General features: G+C 41.2%; 1 protein-coding gene across 1 annotated transcript in view; it reads left to right on the top strand.

The window, feature by feature from the left end:
* Positions 1-22,348, top strand: part of MYOZ1 (myozenin 1) — a 66,219-nt gene extending 43,871 nt beyond the window's left edge. Inside the window, exons 4-6 of the mRNA XM_069753241.1 lie at positions 18,613-18,880; positions 20,501-20,684; positions 21,670-22,348. Of these exons, the coding sequence (XP_069609342.1) occupies positions 18,613-18,880; positions 20,501-20,684; positions 21,670-21,901 (684 nt within the window). The 3' untranslated portion in view covers positions 21,902-22,348. The remainder of the gene's footprint in view (positions 1-18,612; positions 18,881-20,500; positions 20,685-21,669) is intronic.
* The last annotated feature ends 4,066 nt before the right edge of the window (positions 22,349-26,414 follow it).

The raw sequence follows: 26,414 nt of genomic DNA, 5'->3' as shown, positions 1-26,414 counted from the left end.
TACAAGCTCGTTAACGGGTCTGAGGAACAGTTTGTTTTCTCCAAGCTTGCACACTCTGACCTCTACTTTCCGCACTTTCCCATCTTTACTGGGCAGGGTCTTAATGACTAGGCCGAGTGGCCACTCGTTCCGATGTGACTGACTGTCTTTGATGAGTACAACATCGCCAGATTGAATGTTTGGGCGGTCTTTCTGCCACTTTGTCCTGGTTTGCAGAGTGGAGAGATACTTTTTCCTCCATCTATTCCAGAAGACGTTGGACACGCTTTGTACTTGCCTCCATTGTCGTCTGTAGAGGTCTTTGTCATTGAATTCTCCGAGTGGAGCTTTCGGGACACAGGTTTTCTGTGTGAGTAACATTGCAGGAGTAAGGATGGATGGATCTCCAGAATCACTAGAAAGTGCTGTCTTGTAGGACTGGGTTACATGAAATAGACAAGCTATAGCTCGAACGAGTGACTTCCAGGTGGAGAACCTGCTGAACCGGTGAGATTCGAGGTGGCAACTTGAAATCTCTGTATGTAGAGCAGACACTTGAGGTCGGATCTCTTCGTCTGTGTCTGGACCCACTAGTTCGAAAGTTTCAGGCCTGCTGATGTGGGACATCGAACGGTACAAAGAGGTAGGACCTGTGAACCATGAAGTGTCCTTCAGATAACTGGGAGCGACGGATCTAGTCGCGTGGTCCGCAGGATTGTGGTGAGTAGGTATGTATTGCCACTAATTAGGGTCGGTGGATCTTCTTACCCGAAGTACCCGGTTGCTGACGTAGACGTAGAAGCGTCGTGTCTCGTTACAGATGTACCTCAGTACCACCTTGCTATCGGTGTAGAACTCTGCATCTTTGATCTTAAGACTCATCGCATCCGAGATCAGTTCAGCCAACTCAACTGCAAGGACAGCAGCACAAAGTTCCAGTCTGGGTATCGTGTGTTCCCGAAGTGGCGCCAATTTCGTCCGTCTCATAACGAACCCGATATGGCATTGTCCGCTTACGTCTGTGGATTTGAGGTACGCTACTGCTGCAATCGCTTTGACTGATGCATCATAGAAAATACAAAGTGTTTGCATTTTGACCTCTGTGGATGGCACAGGAGCATACGGTCGTTTCACACGAAGGTTGGTCAGGGCTTCAAGAGACTTCCTCCACTCTGCCCACAGGTCAGCCTTTCCCGCTGGAAGTGGATCATCCCAATCAGTAGTGTCTTGGGTGAAATCTCTGAGCATCAGCTTTCCTTGGATGGTTACTGGAGCTACGAACCCCAAGGGGTCGTATAAACTATTCACGAAGGAAAGAACTCCTCTGCGCGTGAAGGGTTTCTCATCCTTGCTGATCTGAAAGGTGAAGGTATCTGTCTTCAGGTCCCACAGCAATCCAAGGCTCCGTTGCATGGGAAGGGGGTCGATGCTGAGGTCTAAATCCTTTAGATCGCTGGAATAGACTTCAGAGGGAAAGGTTTCCATCAACTCTCGGCTGTTGGAAGAAATCTTGTGTAACCTTAGGTTAGACTGAGCGAGCATGTCACGAGTCCTCTTTAGAAGACTGATTGCGGCCTCACTTGTCGGTGTGGACTTCAAACAGTCATCCACGTAAAAATCCTTTTCCACAAAGGACCTGACGTCCGAGCCATACTCTTCTTCACCCTTTTTGGCAGAATGTCGGAGGCCGTAGATTGCGACCGCTGGGGAAGGACTGTTCCCAAAGATGTGTACCCGCATCCGGTACTCTGCGATGTCTCCATCCGGGTCGTTGTCACGGTACCAGAAGAACCTCAGGTAGTTTCTGTGTTCCTCTTTGACGAGAAAACAGTGGAACATCTGTGGTATGTCAGCCATAAATGCCACTGAATCTCTACGGAAACAGAGTAATACTTCCAGAAGTCTGTTGTTGAGGTCTGGGCCCGACAGTAAGACATCATTCAATGACACGTCTTCGCATTTGGCACTTGAGTCGAATACCACTCTAATCTGACCTGGCTTCTTAGGATGGTACACTCCGAAGATGGGCAGGTACCAACACTCCTCTCTGTGTCGAAGTGCAGGTGCAATCTCTGCATGGTTGTTCTGGAATATCTTTCCCATGAAGGTAAAGAAATGTTCCTTCGTCTCAGGTGACTTCTGAAGCTTGTGTCTTAGGGAGATGAATCTGCTGTAGACCAATTCCTTGTTGTTGGGTAGGCGTCTCCTCTGAGGTCGAAATGGTAGAGGTGCGACCCAACTATTCGCCGTATCCTTGACTATTTGTTCGTCCATGATGTCCAGGAATATCTTGTCTTCTATAGACATCGCTACCTTGTTGTCTTCCTTCGTCCTGTGGAAGACTGTACATCCTATGTGGTCTTGTTCACCTTCACAGGCGTGGTCTTCGTTGATAGGAACTGAGAAAGGGCAAGGTAGGGGAGTGCTGCTCGGTAGTTCCTTTGCCAGCAGACTATTGTGACACGGCTGGAAGAGAGATGGACGTCCATTTTCTAGTGTGCTGGTAAGCATACTGTTGACTGAGACCGGCTTGTGTGCTCCTCCTAGACAGACATCTCCTACAATGACCCATCCAAGGTCTTGCCTCTGCGCGTATGGAGCATTCAGTGAGCCGTTGATATATTCTCTAGTCTTGTGGACTCGTAGTATATCTCTTCCCAGAAGTAAAGCTATTGGCGCTTCTGGTTCCAACTTAGGTATCAGGTGGGCTATACGCTTCAGGTGGGGGTGATACGTTGCCACCTCTGGTGAAGGTATCTTAGACCTGTTGTCAGGAATCTGGTTGCACTCCAGGATGGTCGGTAGTGACAGACAGGTCTGGCCATCCATGGACTCCACTTTGTATCCGGTTGCTTTCCTCCCCGCCGTCTCGACGGTACCTGAACATGTCCTAAGGGAGTAGGGAGAACTGGGGCCTACAATGCTGAAGTTGTCAAAGAAGATGGACCTGGCTAAAGACCTATTACTTTGGTCATCTAGGATTGCATATATCTTGAGCGCTTTGTCTCTGTGGCCTGTTGGATAGACTCGGACAAGGCAGATTTTTGAGCAGGATCTTCCTCCCTTGAGTCCCTTACAGATCTCCGTACATTGAGAGGTGACCGCAGGGGTGTCTTCGTCGGTGTTCTTCTGTTTCTCATCGTGCTCCTCTGCTTGTGACAACACTCCTGGAGGTGGTCCAGGATGCAAGGCTGTATTGTGATCCGTGCTGCTGCATTCTGCACATTTCACGCTAGCTCCACAGTTCCTGGCGAAGTGAGAGGTCGTAGCACAGCATTTGAAGCAGATGTTGTTTTCCTTGAGGAAACCTTTGCGATCCTCTAAAGTCTTCTCCCTGAAGGCTCTACACTTTAGTAGAGGATGTGGTTTCCTGTGTAGAGGGCACTGCTTACTGACATCCTGAGGTTTGCTCTCTTCCGTAGGGGGCTTAGTTGTCTTGTGTGGAGGACCTGTGGAATCAATATCAGTTTTATGGACTGCCACGGGTGTCTTACTGGGTTTGACACAAGGGGTAGTGGAACATGACAGTGAAATCAAAACTAGGGTCATTTCTGATCTTGGCTTGCTGGGTGACAAACTCAACAAATACAGTAAAAGGAGGGAATGGTACGTTATGAATTTGTTTATACCGTGAACCATGTATAATCCACCTTTCTTGAAGATTGTAAGGAAGTTTTTGTACTATTGGATTGACACCCCTAGCAGTGTCTAAGAATGCCAATCCAGCCAAGTGACCTTCCTTCTGGGCGACCTGTAACTCTATCAATAAATTATTCAATTCTCTAAGTCTTTGATAACCCTTGGGCCCTATCTTAGGGAAATCATCAATTCTTTTGAATAAAGCATTCTCTATTACTTCTACGGACCCATAGCATTCGTCAAGTCTTTCCCACACTTTACGTAAACCTATGTGTGGGTATTCTATGTTAATGTCTCTTAGTCTTTTAGCATGCTCGCCCGATTCAGTTCCAAGCCACTTTACCAGGAGATCTAACTCCTCACTACTAGAAAGGTCCAGTCCCTGAATGGCGTTCTGGAACGAAGCTCGCCACGACCTGTAGTTTTCGGCTTTGTCAGTGAACTTTACAAGTCCTTTTGTTACCAGTTCTCGGCGGGCAAAGAACTTTGCCAAGTCTATGGTGGCTTGATCAGTGTTCGTACGAGCCGGTATGTTATAGCCATGTCTAGTGTGTGGTGCGTCACCATACCTGTGAGATGCTCTTGGCTTCGGACAGTCTGCATAGTACCTTTCTGGTGAAAAAGATGTCTCTTTAAGGTGAGGTGGGAGCTGTACCTTCTTCTCAGTGGAACGGTAGCTGTGGTCGACTCCTCTGTGTTGGAGGTCTTCTTGTTTGTAGTAGTGAAGTTCGGGGTTGGATCGATGATAATCGGCGTAGGCTGATCGTTGTAGTCTGTCGAGGGTGTTGTCCATGCTGGAGTGTCGATGAACGTACTCTGCGACGCGCTGAGCTGGATCTTGCTGCTCTAGATCTGTTCCAAGAACGTTGCTGCGTCTCTCATAATCAGGATCCTTCATGGCTTCCAAGTACTCTGCCTTAGCTATTGCAGCTGCTGCCTCTTTGTCTACCATAAGTCTTTCTAGAGACACTTGCAGGCGCGCACCTTCTGCTTCTTGCTCTGCCCGCAAACGTGCGGTTTCAGCCTGCAAACGTGCATTTTCTGCTTGCAGGCGTGCAGTTTGTTCTGCCTGCAAACGTACCTTTTCTGCCTCATGCTCTGCTTGTCTCAGCTTTAGATTCATTTATTTCTCGGCAAAGGAGGACCTCGCTTTGGCTGCTTCAGCTTCAGCACGAGCGACAGCAGCCAGCTCTGCTAATGATGACCTGTTAGAGCTTGCTCGTGACCTCGTCTTGAGTGAGGATGTGCTGTTTCGAGACATTGTGCGCTTAGCTGCGTACTGCTGAGTGTTTTGGCGGGAAACTGAGTCTAGGTGCGGTGAGCTTCCGCGTGGCGGGAATGATGTAGCTCCTCTTGGCGGGCTGCAGTATAGTCCCGCGGCTGTATGGCGGCTGCTGTGATACCCGAATGCGGAGCAGTGTGGGTGTTAGCAGTCCGTACAGTCTGAACAACTACAGCCTGCGACCGGCTATCAGTTTCACTGAAGGCAGCTAATCTGTTCTTACTTTACAATCACCGCCTGCGACTGGCTGTCTCGTTTTTCACTGTTCTGTCTTCCTACACGTAGGATGCTGTGTGGATTCCAACATACGGCTAAACCTTCATCCACATCCCAGTAAACAGACTGTGTTGATGCTTAAGTCTTATTTATTAGGGTGATGATAACCAAAACTATAACGTTGAACAACAATGGTGGACAGTATTCATAGTAGATGATCGAATAGTGAATGATGTTGATGTACAAAGTGGATGTTCAGTGAATAATCATAGTGGATGACTGATCATAGTGGATGACTGATCATAGTGGATGACTGGTGAAAAACTGTAAAGAATAACAGCATTTCAGTATAAGCACATACAGGGTGCAATCACATAAATAACTGGGACATTACAGCAAGAATTATACAGAGTGCATTACACAGTAATTCTAACAGCACTGCCCTATTCTATACAAGAATGCATCTATCTACATGCAGAGTATACATTAACCTAACTGCAAGCTGCAAAGCACATCTGCCTAACTATATCTGACTATAGGAGCTGCATAAGGCTTAAATACTAACACAAACATAAGATGCATTAAACCTTTATAAACGTACCGAGATCCGTAAAGACAGGGGTAAGAAAGTAAGCGAGACAGGAGCACGTGTGCCTCTCTGCAGATCTGAGGAAAAATGGCTACTGAAGCTTGTCTTCACAAGAAGAATGCGGGCGGAACTAACCCATAAGACATTGCTCTTAGGAGGGAAAGGTTGGTAAACAACATGAAAAGTAGGCAACTGATGACCTCCAGTGGCCACAACTTGAATAACATGATAATTAACTCTCTGCACATTAAGATGGGCAGAACAGTGACTGACAGAACGTGTTCAGTAAACGTGACTGAACTAGGTGGCACTGTGACTGACAGAACTTGTTCAGTAAATGTGAGTGAACTACGTCACACTGTGACTGACAGAACTTATTCAGTAAACATGAGTGAACTATATCGCACTGTGACTGACAGAACTTGTTAATTAAACGTGACTGAACTACGTGGCTCTGTGACTGACAGAACTTGTTCTGTAAACGTGACTGAACTACATCACACTGTGACTGACAGAACTTGTTCTGTAAACGTGACTGAACTACGTGGCACTGTGACAGACAGAACTTGTTCAGTAAACATGACTGAACTACGTGGCACTGTGACTGACAGAACTTGTTCAGTAAACGTGACTGAACTATGTGGTGCTGTGACTGACAGAACTTTTCAGTAAACATGACTGAACTATGTGGCTCTGTGACTGACAGAACTTGTTCTGTAAACGTGACTGAACTACATCACACTGTGACTGACAGAACTTGTTCTGTAAACGTGACTGAACTACATGGCACTGTGACTGACAGAAGTTGTTCAGTAAACGTGACTGAACTGCGTGGCACTGTGACTGACAGAACTTGTTCAGTAAATGTGAGTGAACTACGTCACACTGTGACTGACAGAACTTATTCAGTAAACATGAGTGAACTATATCGCACTGTGACTGACAGAACTTGTTAATTAAATGTGACTGAACTACGTGGCTCTGTGACTGACAGAACTTGTTCTGTAAACGTGACTGAACTACATCACACTGTGACTGACAGAACTTGTTCTGTAAACGTGACTGAACTACGTGGCACTGTGACAGACAGAACTTGTTCAGTAAACATGACTGAACTACGTGGCACTGTGACTGACAGAACTTGTTCAGTAAACGTGACTGAACTATGTGGTGCTGTGACTGACAGAACTTTTCAGTAAACATGACTGAACTACGTGGCTCTGTGACTGACAGAACTTGTTCTGTAAACGTGACTGAACTACATCACACTGTGACTGACAGAACTTGTTCTGTAAACATGACTGAACTACATGGCACTGTGACAGACAGAACTTGTTCAGTAAACATGACTGAACTACGTGGCACTGTGACTGACAGAAGTTGTTCAGTAAACGTGACTGAACTGCGTGGCACTGTGACTGACAGAACTTGTTCAGTAAACGTGAGTGAACTACGTGGCACTGTGACTGACAGAACTTGTTCTGTAAACGTGACTGAACTACATCACACTGTGACTGACAGAACTTGTTCTGTAAACGTGACTGAACTACATGGCACTGTGACAGACAGAACTTGTTCAGTAAACATGACTGAACTACGTGGCACTGTGACTGACAGAAGTTGTTCAGTAAACGTGACTGAACTGCGTGGCACTGTGACTGACAGAACTTGTTCAGTAAACGTGAGTGAACTACGTGGCACTGTGACTGACAGAACTTGTTCAGTAAACGTGACTGAACTACATCACACTGTGACTGACAGAACTTGTTCAGTAAACGTGAGTGAACTACGTCGCACTATGAGTGGGGGTTAAATTCCGCGCCAATATGGCTGATTGGTTGCGGTCGGCCGGGCGCGACCAATCAGCGAAGCGTGGTTCAAATCCCGCAGCCGGACTGCGTCTGTCGGGGGATTTCCATTACAGACTAACAAACAGAATTAGAGCATTATATAGTAGATATATATAATATATATGCCATCATGGCCGAAAGTTTTGGCACCATTGACATTGTTCCAGAAAATTAAGTAATTCTCCTAGAAAATTATTGCAATTACAGTTGCTTTGTTATACATGTTTATTTCCTTCATGTGAACGACACAAAAAATCTGAGGAAAAAGAGGCAAATTAGAAATAATTTCACAAAAAAAAAACCAAAATGGACAGGACAAAATTGTTGGCAGCCCCAATGTAATATTTGGCTACACACTCTTTGGAATAAATAACTGAAATCAATCACTTCTTACAACTATCAACAAGCTCTCAACTGGAATTTTTGACCGCTCTTCTTTTGCAAACTGCACCAGTTCTCCCATATTTGAAGGGTGCCTTTTCCTAACAGCAATTTTAAGATCTATCCACAGGTGTTCAATGGCACTTAGATCCAGACTCATTGCTTGTCACCTCAAAACTCTCCAGTGCTTTGATTCCATCCATATCTGGGTGTCTCTTGAACTATGGCTGAGTTCATTGTCCTACTAGAAGACCCGTGACCTAAGATACAAACCCAGCTTTCTGACACTAGGCATTATATTGCGTCCCAAAATCCGTTGGTAATCTTAAGATTTCATGATGCCTTGCACACCGTCAAGGCACCCAGTGCCAGAGGAAGCAAATCAACCTCAAAACATCTTTGAACCTCCACTATATTTGACTGTAGGTACTGTGTTCTTTTCTTTGCAGGACTCATTCAGTTTTCGGTAAACATTATAATGATGTGCTTTACCAAAAAGCTCTATCTTAGTCTCATTTGTCCACAAGATGCTTTCTCAGAAGGATTTTAGCTTATGTACATTTTGGAAAACTGCAGTCTAGCTTTTTTATGTCTTTGTGTCAGCAGTGGCATCCTCTTGGGTCTACTACCATAGCATTTAATTTCTTTCAAATGTCGACAAATAGTTCACTTTGACTCTGATTCACCTTGAGCCTGCAGGACAGCTTGAATTTTTTTGAAACTTGATTGGGGCTGCTTGTCCACCATCTGGACTATCCTGTGTTGCAACCTTCAAATCAATTTTTCTCTGCCATTCACATCCAGGGAGATTAGCTACGGGGCCATAGGTTATAAACTTAAATAAATATGTTGTGCACCATGGACAAAGAAACATCAAGATCTCTGGAGATGGACTTGTACCCTTGATATTGTTGATATTGTTCAACGATTTTGGTTCTCAAGTCCTCAGACTGTTCGCTTCTCCTTTTTCTGTTCTCCATGCTTATTGAGGCACACAGATCCACAATGCAAAGAATGAGACAACTTCTCCCCTTTTTATCTGGTTTCAAGTTGGACTTTTATATTTCATATTCGTATCACATGCTTGAAACAAAGTTGTTTACCCACAATTTTGGAAAGGTGCCAACAACTTTGCCCGGCCCATTTTCAGGGCTTTGTGTGAAATTATGTTCAATTTACCTTTTTTCTCTGTTTTTTGTGTTGTTCCAATACACACAAAGGAAATAAACTTGTTTGTAACAAAACTTGTGTAATTGCAATGATTTTCTGGGAGAAATACCTCATCATCTGGGACAATTTTAAGAGTGCCAACACTTTCGGCCATGACTATACACATACACATAGTGTCTTGCAAAAGTATTCACCCCCTTGGCATATTCCATGTTTTGCTACCTCACAATCTGGAATTTCACTGTTTATTGAGAGTTTGCATCAGTTCATGTAAAATACATGCCTACAACTGTGAACATTCTGTTTTCTTTTTTTAGTGAAGCAAACAAATAGGGCAAAATAACTGAAATCATCAGTATGCATGACTATTCACCCCCCCTAAAGTCAGTACTTTGTAGAGCCATCTTGTGTGGCAACTACAGCTGCAATTCACTTAGGATAAGTCTCTATGAGCTTTCCACATCTTGCCACTGGGATTTTTGCCCATTCCCCAAGGTAAAACTGCTCCAGCTCCTTCAAGTTTTGATGATTTCCTCTGATGAACAGCATCTTCAAGTCTGACCACGGATTCTCAGTTGGATTTAGGTAAGGGCTTTGACTTGGTCACTCCAAAACATTTACACATTTCCCCTTAAACCGTTTGAGTGTTGCTTTAGCAGTATGCTTGGGTCATTGTCTTTTTGGAAGGTAAACATCTGTCCCAGTTTCAAATGACAGACAGAAACAGTTTTTGCTCAAGAATATCCCTATATTTCTACCATCTGTCGTTCCCTCGACTTGGACCATTTCTCCTTTCCCAGCTGTTGAAAAACATCTCCACAGCATGATGCTGCTACCACCATGTTTCACTATGGGAATAGTGTTCTTGGAGTGATTAGCGGTGTTTGATGGCAGAAATATCATTTATCTTGGTGGCCAAAAAGTTCAGTTTTGGCCTCATCTGACCACAGCCCCTCATCCATACATTTGGCCTTGTTTGCCAGAGGGATCAAATATTTATTTCTCACTGCAAAATGCAAATAAATTTATATAATTTATACAATGTGATTTTCTGGATGTTATTTTTGATATTCTATCTCTCAATGTTAAAATTAACCTACCCTTAAAATTAGAGACTGTTCCTGTCTTTGTCAGTGGGCAAACTTCCAAAATCAGCAAGGGATCAAATATTTATTTCCCCCACTGTACATATATATACAGTACAGACCAAAAGTTTGGACACACCTCATTTAAAGATTTTTCTGTATTTTCATGACTATGAAAATTGTACATTCACACTGAAGGCATCAAAACTATGAGTTAACACATGTGGAATTATACACTTAACAAAAAAGTGTGAAACAACTGAAATTATGTCTTATATTCTAGGTTCTTCAAAGTAGCCACCTTTTGCTTTGATGACTGCTTTGCACACTCTTGGCATTCTCTTGATGAGCTTCAAGAGGTAGTCACTGGGAATGGTCTTCCAACAATCTTGAAGGAGTTCCCAGAGATGCTTAGCACCCCAAACCATCTTGATTGAGTTCAGGTCTGGTGACTGTGGAGGCCAGGTTATCTGGCGTAGCATCCCATCACTCTCCTTCTTGGTCAAATAGCCCTTACACAGCCTGGAGGTGTGTTTGGGGTCATTGTCCTGTTGAAAAATAAATGATGGTCCAACTAAACGCAAACGGATGGAATAGCATGCCGCTGCAAGATGCTGTGCTAGCCATGCTGGTTCAGTATGCCTTCAATTTTAAATAAATCCCCAACAGTGTCACCAGCAAAGCACCCCTACACCATCACGCCTCCTCCTCCATGCTTCACGGTGGGAACCAGGCATGTAGAGTCCATCCATTCACCTTTTCTGCATCACACAAAGACATGGTGGTTGGAACCAAAGATCTCAAATTTGGACTCATCAGACCAAAGCACAGATTTCCAATGGTCTAATGTCCATTCCGTGTGTTCTTTAGCCCAAACAAGTCTCTTCTGCTTGTTGCCTGTCCTTAGCAGGGGTTTCCTAGCAGCTATTTTACCATGAAGGCCTGCTGCTCAAAGTCTCCTTTTAACAGTTGTTGTAGAGATGTGTCTGCTGCTAGAACTCTGTGTGGCATTGACCTGGTCTCTAATCTGAGCTGCTGTTAACCTGCAATTTCTGAGGGTGGTGACTCGGATAAACTTATCCTCAGAAGCAGAGGTGACTCTTGGTCTTCCTTTCCTGTGGCAGTCCTCATGTGAGCCAGTTTCTTTGTAGCACTTGATGGTTTTTGCCACTGCACTTGGGAACACTTTCAAAGTTTTACTAATTTTTCGGACTGACTGACCTTCATTTCTTAAAGTAATGATGGTCACTCGTTTTTCTTTGCTTAGCTGCTTTTTTCTTGGCTTAATACAACTTCTAACAGTCTATTCAGTAGGACTATCAGCTGTGTATCCACCAGACTTCTGCACAACACAACTGATGGTCCCAACCCCATTTATAAGGCAAGACATCCCACTTATTAAACCTGACAGGGCACACCTGTGAAGTGAAAACCATTCCCTGTGACTACCTCTTGAAGATCGTCAAGAGAATGCCAAGAGTGTGCAAAGCAGTCATCAAAGCAAAAGGTGGCTACTTTGAAGAACTTAGAATATAAGACATCATTTCAGTTGTTTCACACTTTTTTGATAAGCATATAATTCCACATGTGTTAATTCATAGTTTTGATGCCTTCAGTGTGAATGTACAATTTTCATAGTCATGAAAATATAGAAACATCTTTAAATGAGAAGGTGTGTCCACACTTTTGGTCTGTACTGTATGTAGAAAGGTGGACTGGTACAAACCCAAAGACTAACATCTGGCATATTAACAATTCCCGAAAAAAAGGAATTAACCATACATAGTTAAATAATGCAGGATCTGCGTAGGTAATATCTGAGACACATGCATAATGGGCAAGGCCTCGTTCAATGCAAATTTATTGAGTTAGGCAGAATAAGTTAAATCATATACTTGCGGTTACATGATCACCCGCTATCGGCACCGGAGAATACTCAGAAAGCGCAGTGCATATAATGTGAGGATTCACATGTTTGCAGGCTCATAGACTGACTTTAGACTTTTGACCCAAGACCGGACATTCTTTTAAGTCAACAACATGGAGGACGTCTGTTTTTGAAGGTTCTGGAAAATCCTGAACTGTGTTAATCAGACAGAGAGGACTTTTGCGCTGGGAGAAAGATGGTGGAGACCCCTGGAGTGTGTTGACTGGTAAAATGTGGAGACAATCCCCTTACACAATACTTCACCTCCTAAGAGTCTACAACCAATCTGAGTGAATAAATTGCTGTTTACAATGGGGCACATGTTCTACTCCTACAAATTACTCTCAATATAGATGTGAGTGTATGTGCAATCTTTGTAAAGATTTTACCTTAATCTAGAGAACTTGGATTGGAAATGGTTATGTTCAGTTGTGCCTAGAACTACTCTTAGGTGGTATCTTAGAATTCACTAGATAGGTTGCACATTACCAGCTGTGTGAAAGGTCAAGGTTGATTAGGGCACAGCAGCCGCATAACCCATAAAGATGCTACTTTTCTTCATGTTCTGTCTTTCTTACTTTAGTTTGCTGACACAACACCTAAAAAGTACAAGTAGTTTTTAGTTCATAGACTGTTCACCCTGACAGCAATTCTACAAAGTAAGGCTTTTTTAAGCATATTATCACTATAGTGGCATGTAAAAGTTTGGGCATCCCTGGTCAAAATTACTGTTATTGTGAACACTTCAGCACGTAGAAGATGAAATCATCTCTTAAAGGCCTAAAGTTAAAGATGACACATTTCCTTTGTATTTTAGGAAAAACAAAAATATTGTCCTTTATTTAATTTTAAAACTTGCAAAAAGGAAAATGGGCCAATGTAAAAGTTTGTGCACCCTTGGAGGTTTGTGTGCTCAGATATCTTTGACCAAAGTTTCATACCTTAATTCACCTGCTAGGGTTATGGCTTGTTCACTATTATCGTTAAGAAAAGGCAAGGTGATGCAAATTTCCCAGCTTTATAAAACCCAGCCTCCTCTAACCTTTTGACAAAAAACAGGAGCCATGGATTCTTCTAAGCAACTGCTTAGCACTATAAAATGAAAAAGGTGGAGGTCCACAAAGCAGGAGAAGGCTATAACAAAACAGCAAAGCGTTTTCAAGTTGCCCTTTCCTCAGTTCGAAATGTAATTAAGAAATGGCAGTCAACAGAAACAGTGGAGGTCAAGATAAGCTCTGCAAGACCAAGCAAAACTTTAGTGAGAGTTGCTTGTTGGATTGCAAGAGAGCCAAATCAAAACTCCCGTTTGACCTCAAACAACCTTCAAAAAGATATGGCAGATTCTGGAGTTGTGGTTCATTGTCCTACTATTCAGAGACACCTGCACAAATATGGCTTTCATGGAAGAATCATCGGAAGAAAAGAAAAGAAAAGAGGATGACTTCTACAAATGGATAATGTTCCTAAACAAACATCAAAATCCACAATAGACTACCTCAAAAGGCGCAAGCTGAAGGTTTTACAATGGTCCTTACAGTCCCCTGATCTGAAAATCATTGAAAATCTGTGGCTATGAGGGCAAGACGACCTAGGAATCTCGCAGAACTGGAAGAATTTTCCAAGGAAGAATCTATGAAAATCCCTCAAACAAGAATTGAAAAACTTTTGGATGGCTATAAAAAATTTTACGAGCTGTAACGCTTTCAAAATGGAGTGCTGCTAGGTACTAAGCGCCCAAAATTTTGCATCTGCCCATTTTCCTTTTTTCTAATTTTTAAAATGAAAAAAAAAAAGACATTTTTTTTTTGCATAAGATACAAAGGAAATGTGTCCTGTTCAACTTTAGGCCTTTTAGAGATCATTTTATCTTCAACTAGCTTAACTGTTCATAATTATAATAATTTTGACCAGGGGTGCACAAACTTTTATATACCGCTGTATAATCAAGAAAAAACTTCCAGAAGAACCTGTCCCATGATGCCTTCTCAGGAGACACTGGTTACCAAATATTTTGTGGTTACTTTGTTGTATTAAAGGGAATCTGTCACCTGGATTTTATACCCCAAACTATTTATACGTGCATGTAGCTCTTTCAAAGTCAAGTTCTGCAATACCTTTACATGCCAGGCCATTCCTCCATTACTAAGAATCGACATGTCAAATTATATGCAAAGAGACTGATGGACTAAGGTAGATCTCAAGCCTCTGTCACTCCAGCTTAGTGTCGCCTCCTTCTACATGACTGATGTCTCCTATGCCTTAAGCCACACAGCTTAGAGGGTGACAGTTAAACAGGAGGAGGTGGTGCTGGGCAGGGTATAGAGCTGCAGTGACTGAGGCTGCAGATCTACATCCTCATTTACATATCAATTTCAAACACTAATTTCTCTGTAATGGAAGATTACATTGGCCTTCTAAAAGTTTTTCTGGACTTGTCTTTATTTTTGACCACATTTTAATGTAATTCCTAGACCCATGTCTGGCAAAAGAAAAGCAATACTTGGCAATAATTGATGAGACTGAGATGTGGCATTAGTGACAGTACTCATTCATATCAGGCAATGGCATTTTGTTTTGAACAGTAATGACTTATGTGTATTGCGTAGAGACTAAGTTTTGGTTCATGACCACAAGGTGCTACTTGAAAGTTGACTAACTTTACTGGTATCTGTTGCTGAGAGACAGTAACATTTAGAAGAGGCTCTGCAATGCTTTAAGATACAGTTCAACAGCATGGTGGAAATAGAAACACATATGGCCTCCTCAATCATCCCAAGCCGAAAAGAAATAACTGTATAGATCTAATTAAAATGGAGTGGGGTCAGCTTTCCTAACACCTGGCTTATTAAATACTTGTATTGCAATACCAACTCTATAGCTTTCTTTATTATAATTTGTGCCATTCCTCTAGAATTTCTCTTAAGCATTTTGTTTCTTAAATGACAACTAGGCGTTACTAGTAGAGGGATGTTCCTACACACTCTGACACTATCCAATCTTTGCTGAGAGGGACACAGCCATTTGACAAAGAGAACGGTAACATTCAGTTTTATTATTTATTAGAGAGGAACAATGCAATGCAGAGTTATAAGAAGGAATGGACCAGAATTGTTATTTTAGAAGCATTTACTTAATATATAATAACATTTTATTTCTATAGTGCCAACATATTCCTTAGCACTTTACAATTAAGCGGGGACACATGCAGACAAAAGAAGCAGTACAAAGTAACACATAGGCTACGTTCACATTAGCGTTGTGTCGGGCGCAGCCGTGGCAACGCATGCATCATGCGCCCCTATATTTAACATGGGGGCGCATGGACATGCATTGTCTTGCGTTTTGTGACGTATGCGTCACTTTTGGCGCAAGCGTCAGGGCGCAGAGGACGCAGCAAGTTGCATTTTTTTTGCGTCCAAAATCAAGCCAAAAATGGACGCATGCGTCACAAAACAATGCGTTTTTGCATGCGTTGCGTCGCCGATGCAACACACAACAACGCAAATGTGAACGTAGCCATAGTTCAACAGTTACAGGAGGAATGGGGGCCTGCATGCAAGCTTACAATTTGTAAGCAAATAGGGGACAAAATAGGTAGAAAGTGCTTGTTATGTATGGTCCAGCCATCATTATAATAAATAGGGGTTTTCATATGAAGCCGCCTGATCCGGTCATCACCCAGGATCTGTCTAGTGCAGTTACCAAGTGCTGTTGGGTGCACATAGGATGTGGAGACAGGTGAATAGGAGGGAGCAGATTGTGATTAACATTTAGAAGGAGGGAGCAGGGGAGAGTTAGGGTAGTGAGTTGAGGTGACAGGCCTGTCTAAAGAGAGCTAGATGTTAGTTGGATCATTTGGGGTAGTGTATTCCAGAACACTGGTGAAGCACAAGAGAAGTCTTGAAGACGGAGATGTGAGGTTTGTATTATGGAGGATATTAGTCGTCTTAGATTATGTGCAGAATGGAGCGCATGAGTACTGCTGGCAGTTGTTATATTACATTGTACTATTTTTCATGAACTATAACATGTTTTCAGAAAATGAGAGCAATTTCTAAAATATGAAAAAAAGTGCAAATATTTCCTAACTGTGGGGACTAATTATGTTTGACTGCTCAGTTTATTAAGTGGAACTGATGCACTGTCCCTTATCAGTCTCATTTATACAACGGTTTCACACATCTGTGTATGACAGTCCATATATGTACCGCGATTTGTGGACTGGCAGTGGGTCTCTTGACCAGAACTCAGCTACCTCATGGTTCAGGTGAGGAAACCTACGGTTGGTGTGTAAATCGCAGTTCATACTCGGACTGTGATACAAAGATACATGAAACCGGCATCAGGCCATAATCATCCATTGGCTTTGCATTGTACAAAGCCATAACAGGGCATCGTAGAAGTGCATAAAAGGACTGAACACCTGTATATGTCTGATTTGACATTTCCATATGAACCCTACAGAAAAAAGTGTCATACTCTACCAGATGTCAGAATTGCTGGTATGAGAGAATATTCCCTTACAGAGCATGCGCTGGAGCATGATACACTGGCGCACCTACGCGGCTCTGCCATATGCATGTGGTAAATGATCATTATAAAAATGTTCTGGTTTTGTTGCCCAATGGCATTAACATCTTAATACTGGTATTAAAATGCCACCAGTAAGAATTATTTGAAATATTGGAAGCTATTATAATTCACTTTCTTTCTTTTTTCACACTAATATCACATTAAATTAATATTCAGAATATTAGAAGATAAACAATTCTTAGTGTAATCAGAATATTAACATCATTGCTGGTGCTGCGTGCAGGTTACACACCCAGTGAACCTTTTTCTTATCTCGGGGGTAAGGTCTATACTGCTGTTTAAGCCTCCAAGCACATGGGGTTATATAATCCCAGTGAGTCTCCTGGTTTTTACTTCTTATATTTCTCTCTATATTTAGCTTTTGGAACAGCTGTTGCAGGAGCTGGTTTACAGATTTTCTCCGCAGCGCATGCACTTACGCTGTCTGTGACAAAATACTAGTTTATGGGTCACTTACACATAAAGCAGTAATCTAACCACATTGCAATGCATTCTGTAAACCTCATTAATGTGTAAAATACAGCATAGATAAATACAAAGAAACAGCAAGGAAAAGTTTTATGTTACATATCTATACATCAGTTGTCCAGCACATAAAAAATATTTTTAAAAGGGCTTAAAGAGGATTTGTCACCATATCCAAAATTGCCAGTTTATGCTTTATTCTTGCTCCCATGAGTATTGTTCTTTTAATGTCATATGGTTTCTGAAATATGGGTCTTTTCATGTGCTAATTTTTATTGGTTGTTACCGAGGGGATATCACTCACAAGATTCTTCAGGGTGTGTCTTTAGGCAGTTTTACATAATTACCCTGTGAGTAATGCCCGTTTGGAAATGACCACAAAATTAGCACAAGATAAAAAGACCAGCATCTCTGAAATAATTTGGTGGACCTAAAAAAAATGCAACAGTCAAGGAAGCAACGAGAATAAAAGAACAAAAACTGGTGACTTTGGACCTGTTGATAGGTTCTCTTTACCATAAAAAAAAGAATCAGTACTCACTCTCACTGATATCCTACATTTCTTGTGCAGACACCTGGCTCACAAAAGCCTCTGCTTCCAGGTCCCATTTAAACATACCAAACATGGTATGACATGCCCACTTTGCCATATACTGGCTGAGTTGTGCCACCCCTTTGACCAGTGAATGGCAGAGCTGGCATTTCAAGTGTTTCGAGATGAAACCAGAAAGCTAAGATCAGCAGATTCTGGGTAAGCATCAAAAGGGGGCTGCAGGTGATTGGCCAGGACAAGTATCAATTATCTCCTTTTTTATATGCGTCTGAGCTCTTTTGAAAATATTTGCATCTTCAGGACAATACCTTTTTATATAAACAGAATCTTTGGACTCTCACAATGCATCACTACCAGTCTACTTTAATAAATGTTGAATTGTCAGTAGACCTTTAATAACATTTTTCATGCCTCTATTAGGCCCCATTCTTGTGAAAACACCTGAACAGCTGGACAACACCTAAGTAGAGCTCCTCATAACTTGTTGGAAGTGGCACTTTATGATAAATCAAACTAATTTGATAACCCATTAGGTTTCCGTCTTATGGGTCTTATGGGAAAGTGCAAATAATGACTGGCACAGTAACACCAGTGGAGTAGGGGGGGTGACACACTGCTAATAGCTATAACTAAATCTGAGGTTTTACTTCAATGATTACAGAATGAATAAATGTTGCAATGACCATTATGTACTGCCGAGCTGAAAGGTCATAATTTATATAAGTGAGATAATTGTATTTAGTTTGTTAAAATGTGATATAGCGACACTCAATATGAGTTAATACCTCTCTAAGTACTGGGGTGAAAACAGATCTATGACAGATAGGTGTTAAGCATGGTTTAAAGAGTGAACAGTCAATGGTTATCTTTCTGTCTTCTGTAGGACCACTTCCAGAAGTTTATACCATCTGTTGGAGGACAGTTAGGTGTCGGCGGACAAGCAGGCGTTGGAGGAGGTGGTTATGGGTTAATACAAGGCAGCGGACAATTTGTGTCTAGTCTGTCTGGAGGACAACATGGGCCTGGAGGTCAACACCCACCTGTTCCTCCACCAAAACCAGGGAGCAAAGGTGTTGCAGGAGGTCAGCAAGGCATCAGTGGCAGTGGAGGACAAGGGGGCTCTGTGGGCGTTGATGGTGCAGGAGGACAAGGTAATTGTTTCAAAAGTAAATGTACTCTACTGGAAAACATTTGAAAAATAAAATCACTTTATAAGTTCAATCTATCCTGCCTAGCCTTTAACTTAATAACAGAACTGAGAAATCCAGTCCTGAAAAAAAGGAAAGTAAGGACATCTAAATCATCCTCTCAGCGACTGCATTTCTCAAAATAAGTCTTCATGACATTTAGTATGAGACTTTATCTTATATTGGCATGCATACCATTATGGAAAATATCAGACTGTGTGGCATTAAGGCAAGAATCGAGGACTTCGGTATAATGTTCCCTTTTGTCAAACATATATATGTGCTATTGCTAAATAGAAACATAACAATACATACGGATAAGAAATAGTCATTTATCAAATAAAGCATTGCCATTTTCATCAGTCATTTTTCTATCAAATGGAAGTTTAACACAATATTATGTCACAAACTGTATAAAATCAATAAAAATAATTTAAATTATACTTATTAGTCACCTTGTATAGATCCTGAATTATAGTCTACAGCAAACTCAAGAGCTGCATTCACATTTATGCAGGTGTAAAGTCCATATTATCCAATATCAGAGATGAGCAAATCTTTTGACATTCTAATTCGCCAGCTTTGTCTATTTTTCCAATTACCATTCACAGCAAATTGATTCACTGTGAATCAATAATATGGTAAAGCCTCCAATTGCCCTGAAGAGATGCCTGTAACACCCTGATGCCTCCTAGGATGTAAACGGCCCTTTTCAAGCTATTTAGCTCAAAATACAAATTTAGTCATTTCAAAGTGATCACTGGCTATGAATAAAAGGATGGTGACCATTGGTAATAAACAGCCTGATCTTCAGACACTAATCTTCATTGCTGTATTATCACACACACTTTTTGTATAGTTCCATCTGTATTCTTGTTTTCTCCCCATTTCTCTATGGCTAAGCTATGAGTTGTGACATCCTCTCATTAACCATATTCACCCTAAAATGGGTGCTGCATTCCCTACTTCTGTTTTATACAGTTTATGACAGTCCCTCCTGATTGGCTATGCCATGTGATTCTCAACAGGTCATGATTTGAGGATATCTTATGTAAAGAACCTGTACATGCCTTGTACATGAAGCAAATCATAAATTGTTCAAATTTGCTGTGTTTAGCAAGTTCTTAATAATTTGAAATGACTTTGTTTAGCATTGAATGGATATGCTCATCATTAACCAGTATACTTATCATTACAGTATATAGATTCATTGACTGCTTAGAGCATATTTAGATGATTTGCATTATAGGAAATGCATTCTTTACTCCATGTTTTATACAATCTTATGAAATGGGTCGGCCAGCAGTAGAGCTTCACTATGATAGCTAAATGTTAGCCATGCAACTGACAACAAGTTTATCAACTGTTTCCAAAAGTTGAACTATGAACGTGTCTCTTCGCTACACCTGCTGATGTAGCTAACACAACTTAAGAAATGCAGTATATTCACAAAGTTACCTAACTTTTTATATCAACTATACCTATATATGAATTAGTCTGAGAAACAGCGTATCGTTAATATTTTTTTAATTACACAATAATTTATGGCTGAAATTTTTTTGTCTTGTTTCACTTAATATATAGTTTCCAATGCTCAGTCTAGTCAACCTGGCGGTGACGGTATAAAGCAGATCACTGTCATTAAGACTTACCTCTCTCCCTGGGACAAAGCTTTGGGAGTGGACCCGCAGCAAGCAACAAAACTAAGCATTAATCTATTGGATTTTGGTAGCAAGGCCGAACTTTGTGGTTACAAATCGTTCAACAGGTTAGTAGCTAACCATCAACAGTTCTGCTTGTTTTCAGAACAGCTCAAGAGTAATTGGAGCATATCTATTGAAATGATCAAGGTTAAGTAAGTGACCTTACTGGAAAGTTATTAGGAGTAGTATCTTTTATAAAAAAAAAAAAAAAAAGGAAGAAAGAAAGAAAGAAAATAATTTTTTTTACTATTATCATTATTAATATTATTATTATTACTGTTATTAACAATAACATTTTCCACAGAGCCAGATCTGCGCAAAGACAGACACCTTTAAAAAATTGGACATTAGTTTCTGTCATCACTTTGGATTCACAATCTAAATTCCCTCCATGAAATACACACATTGGAGCCTATTTCATATGAAGATATTGACCAATTGAAATATTTTTGGGATGTGGGAGGAAATCCACATGTAAATGGAGACAACATACAAGCTTTACATAGATGTTGACACTGGTTGGATTTGAACTCAAGATCTTAGTTCTTTGAGGTCTCACGTATAATAAATATAATATTATAATAGATAATCAATGCTTCAAAAACAGCACTAAATGTAAATATCCTGGACTTTATTTCAAAGAAGCAAAATAAAATCCATAGGGCACTTTAAATATCTGAGTCGGTGTTTTTTCCACAATCTTGTAGGCACATTTATCTATGTTTATTTGTTCATTTGAACAGAATGTCCAATTATAACACAAAATACCATCAAGAGGGATATAAAGGAGGCTAAATCTTATTTTAGATCCATTACCTAATTTATTAAATTTAGCATATTGGAAGGTATGTTTGAGATAGTCTGATACTACCCTAATCATCAAAATAATCAATATTGTGAACCTAAAGCTCCTGATAATAAGAGCATAATTATTAAGTACTTTAGAGTATAATTGTACCTTTAAATAAGAGCAGAATGAATAAAATTGTAGGTAATAAAAAAAGATTTAGTACTTCTCATCTCACCAATTATGGTTATCCATCTTTGTAGGACAGCAATGCCCTTCGGAGGGTATGAGAAAGCATCTAAACTGATGACGTTTCAGATGCCTGAATTTGATGCTGGGCCCGTGGAACCAGAGCCTGAAACTGCCTTCAACCCTAATGTCATCAACAGACCATCCTTCAACAGGACACCCATCGGCTGGTTGGGATCTGGTGATGGTGCACACTTCAACATTGAACTAAACGTACTCGCTGATGCTGAAACGGAAGAACTGTAAAGTGGTAGATTTCGAAAAAAGAAAAAAAATCTGTAGCCAGTAGGTATGACAATTTAAAGATATGACCTGTTCCAATGGCCACTAAACCTCATAAGGAAATGTGCAATGAGGTGTGACTACTTATCAGCCAATGGTACAGGTCACATCGATGCCATATCCTAATGTGCTCTCTATAAATCAGCCAGGCCTCCCTATGTATGTTGATGTAAACTAAAGCTTTTCGCGATGGTTTTGTTTAATGGAAATTAAGAAAAGTTTAAAGAAGTCAGTAAGAGGGTTTAGAAAATGTAAAGAGACAGAAGGCAATGAACACTGAATGCTTAATGTTATATGCACTGTGGCAGAAAGGGCAGTCTGTAAAATGTATTCTATGTATTCACAATCCATGCTCTTGATTTACAATTTTCCATTAGTGTGACTCAATAAACACATACAGTATCTACAAAATCATGGAGTCTTTGCTTTAAGGACCCTCATGGGGCACAGAAATGAGCCTTGTTGTGTAGGATGAATGTCATGTCACTTGATTATATACCGGATATGGTGTATCATCACTAAGAAAATGAGCACTTAGTAAAAATAAAGCTTTTCTCATTCAACAGAAACACTTGCTTTTAGTCTAATACCTTGCAAAAAGAAAGTGGAAATGTAACTAGTTGCATTGGGCAAGAACAATTAGGTCATATAGCTTGTGGACAGGGTCATACAGTTTACATAGACATCACTAACATTTTTCCCATTATAGAAAGTGATGGCATATTGGAAACATACATTATTATGTTCTAAACTATGGGGATCCTACTGACAGGACACCAATTATTCTGGAAGGAGCTGTACTGCCGTTCCCTAAATAGCAGGTGTCTGTAAGCACAATTGCATAAGGAAAAACTATGAAGTTTTGCTCTCTATACCAAAGCTAAGCCCTTTTATTTTCAGGATTCATGGTGGTTCTGGTAGTTGGACATCCACATATCATAACTTGGTAGATATAATACCTGTTTAATTAATATATTGAGTAAAAATACAATTTCATGTTAGATGCTTTTGGGCCTTACAATATAAATCTAAAAAAAAGTTTAATCTATTGAAAGATAAACCTTTGATTGTAAATTACAGAGTGAAATTGTCAAGTGTTCAAAAGTTACTCTGTCACAATAGGACTGGCAAGTAAACAGGAACCAGTGGCACCTTTCCTGGCCCTAGCACTAGGGGGCGCCCTAGCTTGCCCTGTTCCCCGGGATACGTCAGATGGCGAGGATGCGGGGCCCCTGCCCTTGCCCTGTCTCCTAGCTGCAGCCCTGCATCTGTCCCTTTCCCCCACCCGGGGAAGAGAGGCGCTACCCTATACCGCAGTACACCAACCCGACAGACAAGGGAACAAAGACAAGGGTAAAAGAAAATTCCACTCGCACAAATATTCTCTCACTAATAGAGGTATTCATCAGGATGTGAAGGAAGAGGGAAGAAAATAAGGCAGGTAAGGATGAGGAATTTCCAAGTGTACAAACCAAGCAACAGTCACACAATAAACTCCTCCAGCTCTCCAGACACTATCTAGCAAGCGCTAACTCAGACAAGGATCTGGCCAGAAGGCCTAGCTTTTATAGGAGAGAGGAGTGGCTAACCAAGCACAGCTGAATGCAGGAATTTCCACATGGAGGATTAACCCCTATCCTGCTGAAAGAAAACAAACACATTTAATACATCGGAGAAGTGCTTGTTCTCAGCGGCGAAGCAGGAGCCATCAGACGCTGCGGTCTTCTGGCATTGCTCTGTCGCAGTAACTCCGTGACATACTCATTTTATTAGATATTAGTTCAATACGTTTCACAATACTGAGCACAGTATTATTATGAGCAAATTAATGTCCCCCTGGGTCTATTTACTGGGTACTGTCCAAGGAACCAATTTTCTGGAAACAGAAAAGTGTCTATAAATATCCAAAAAGAGTACATAATTGTGCAACCAAATTAGCCTTGTATCACTCACACGGGACAACATTAATTAATCACAACTCGCATTCAAACAATCATACTTATTGAGAAACACCAACTAGGGATCAAACATATGCAGCGTTTATTATAGAAGTCCTACCACGAAGTTTTTTTTCTAAATCTGTGTACATGTGTATTTAGTGCAATGTGAGTATCTTAACATACTTACCTACTCTTGTCTTCTCTTGTATACAACAACGTTCTGCTCTTTTTCACAGTGACGTTACCAGGTCATTCTATGTTCTATGCATGAGCCGGAAGTCCCTTTTACAATGTAAGCCTTAGGGGCATTGTGTTTACTCTTTGTAAAAGGCACGTCCGGGTCAAGGGGAGTGCAGTGTGATCCGGAGCGTCTGAAGAGCGGTGACATCACAGTGAATATGAGCAGAATGGCACTGGATCCCGGAGACGACAGCTGAAGGTGAGTATACTGATAGTCTCAAACTACACTACATACACATACTGTATATATTAAATAAATAACACATTTCATGAGAGCGCTTCTATACAACTAAGATAATTCTGATTCAGTTTAACTAACACATTGCTTAGTCATCCATACTAAGTCAAATCTTCAAAGATGTCAACAAACATTTTACCAATACAAAAGGGGAGTGTTGGGCGAGAAGCTGATTATCTGCCTTTCCTCTTCTTCATTGCTGCGGCCTTCTTTTAAATCCTCGGTCAGTTCCCTTGTGTGACATGGATCAATGAGCAACAGGGCAGAATGTGTAAAAATGTAAAATTGGCTGAATCTTAAATGCGTGAAAGAAACGGGGAAACAAGACAGGAGCAAACCCAATCAGTAATTAACTGACTGAAATGAACAAGTATACACTCACACACAGGACCTGCCACACCTACACCCAACTGACTAAGAAAGACCGTGGCCACACAACTAAAAACAACACCTTCGACCTAACTCCCTAAAAAGCTGTCGAAGTGTTTCTCATACCACCTAAAGGTACCTTCACACTGAACAACTTTCCAACGAGAACGACAGCGATCCGTGACGTTGCAGGGTCCTGGATAGCGATCTCGTTGTGTTTGACACGCAGCAGCGATCAGGATCCTGCTGTGACATCGCTGGTCAGAGCTAGAAGTCCGGAACTTTATTTGGTCATCAGGTCGGCGTGATTCGTCATGTTTGACAGCAAAATCAACGGTGCCTGCAATGGTTTTTCATGGAGCTAACAACCAGCGAGAACGATAAGTACGTCACTGGATCGCTCCTGCATCATTCAGCTGTTGCAGGTGTTTGACGTCTCCTAGTGACCTAAACAGCGACGCTGCAGGGATAGGCTCGTTGTCTATATCGCTGCAGCGTCGCTTAATGTGATGGTACCTTAAGGAACAAGAGGGAGAATGCAACACACTGCCAACAAGGGATAAAGAAAGTGTGAAGAGAGATATGAAAACCCAAGGTGAGAAAGTAAGACACATTCATTTAAGAGTAGAGAGGGAAAGTTAAGGAGAACCAAAAATAAATGAATAAGTATAACCTCATAGCAACCTAACAGTGGAAAAATGAAAAGGAGTTTGAGGGAAAGCAATTGACGTTTACCAAGCAAAGTAAACCCCTTTACCGAACAGCTGTAATTCCTGAACATATATCCACCAAGAGGTATAGCCAGTAAGGAAGTGTAGTGAAGGGTAAACAAATAAAATCCCAACCAGAATGTGATAGGGCAAACCAAAAACGGTAAAATAAGAAACACTTGGAGAGGAGCAAACCAAGAAAGGAAAACAAATACAATGGAAATCTTCAGCATATGGACAGGGAAGAAAGGACAATAGCTCAGCAAGCAGAGGCATTGACCATACAACAACAGGTCACCGGAACGAATCCCCAAACTGTGCTATGACACTGACAGACAATTATACTAAATAAAAACAGACAACCATGCTTCACATGACTGCTGAGTTTTTACATTAATCACGTAATTATTAAAACTAGTAACAACCTATTATGCTAACCTAGTGTCTATGGCATGCTCACAAAAATACATGAACAGAGACCCGCAGTTGTTTTACAGCTGCGACACATGCAGGGATTGCATGTTTGTTAGGCAATCCCTGCATGTTTTGTCGCTGTGAAACAGCGATCGAGCATGTCGGGGTCATTCGATTAACACACGAGGATGTTATCCGAGCACATTTGCCCATCACTAATTAAAACATTTTATATTTGTTAGTTAATATACAAAGACAATTGCTTACGGTACGAATTTCGGTTATAGCTATACTGATTCCATAAGATCATCCACTCAACACCCAAACTGAATTTTGCCAGCAAAATTCCTGATCTTAAATGGGTTGTCCACTACTCAGACAAGTACTTCTGAATAGCCATGTTTCTCTCCAGTAAAATAATAACACTTTTACTCACCTTTGGCGCTGGCACAATTCCAGCAGTGTCAACACTGGCTCTCAAGGGGATCGCATGACATTGTTATGTCACGCATTCACAGCGGCCAATCAGCTCTGTGTTTACTCTCCTATGCTATGGACATCCGAAT

This window comes from Ranitomeya imitator, chromosome 2 (genome assembly GCF_032444005.1).
Source record: "Ranitomeya imitator isolate aRanImi1 chromosome 2, aRanImi1.pri, whole genome shotgun sequence".
Taxonomy (NCBI): domain Eukaryota; kingdom Metazoa; phylum Chordata; class Amphibia; order Anura; family Dendrobatidae; genus Ranitomeya; species Ranitomeya imitator.
This window is presented reverse-complemented; position numbering and strand designations above follow the sequence as displayed.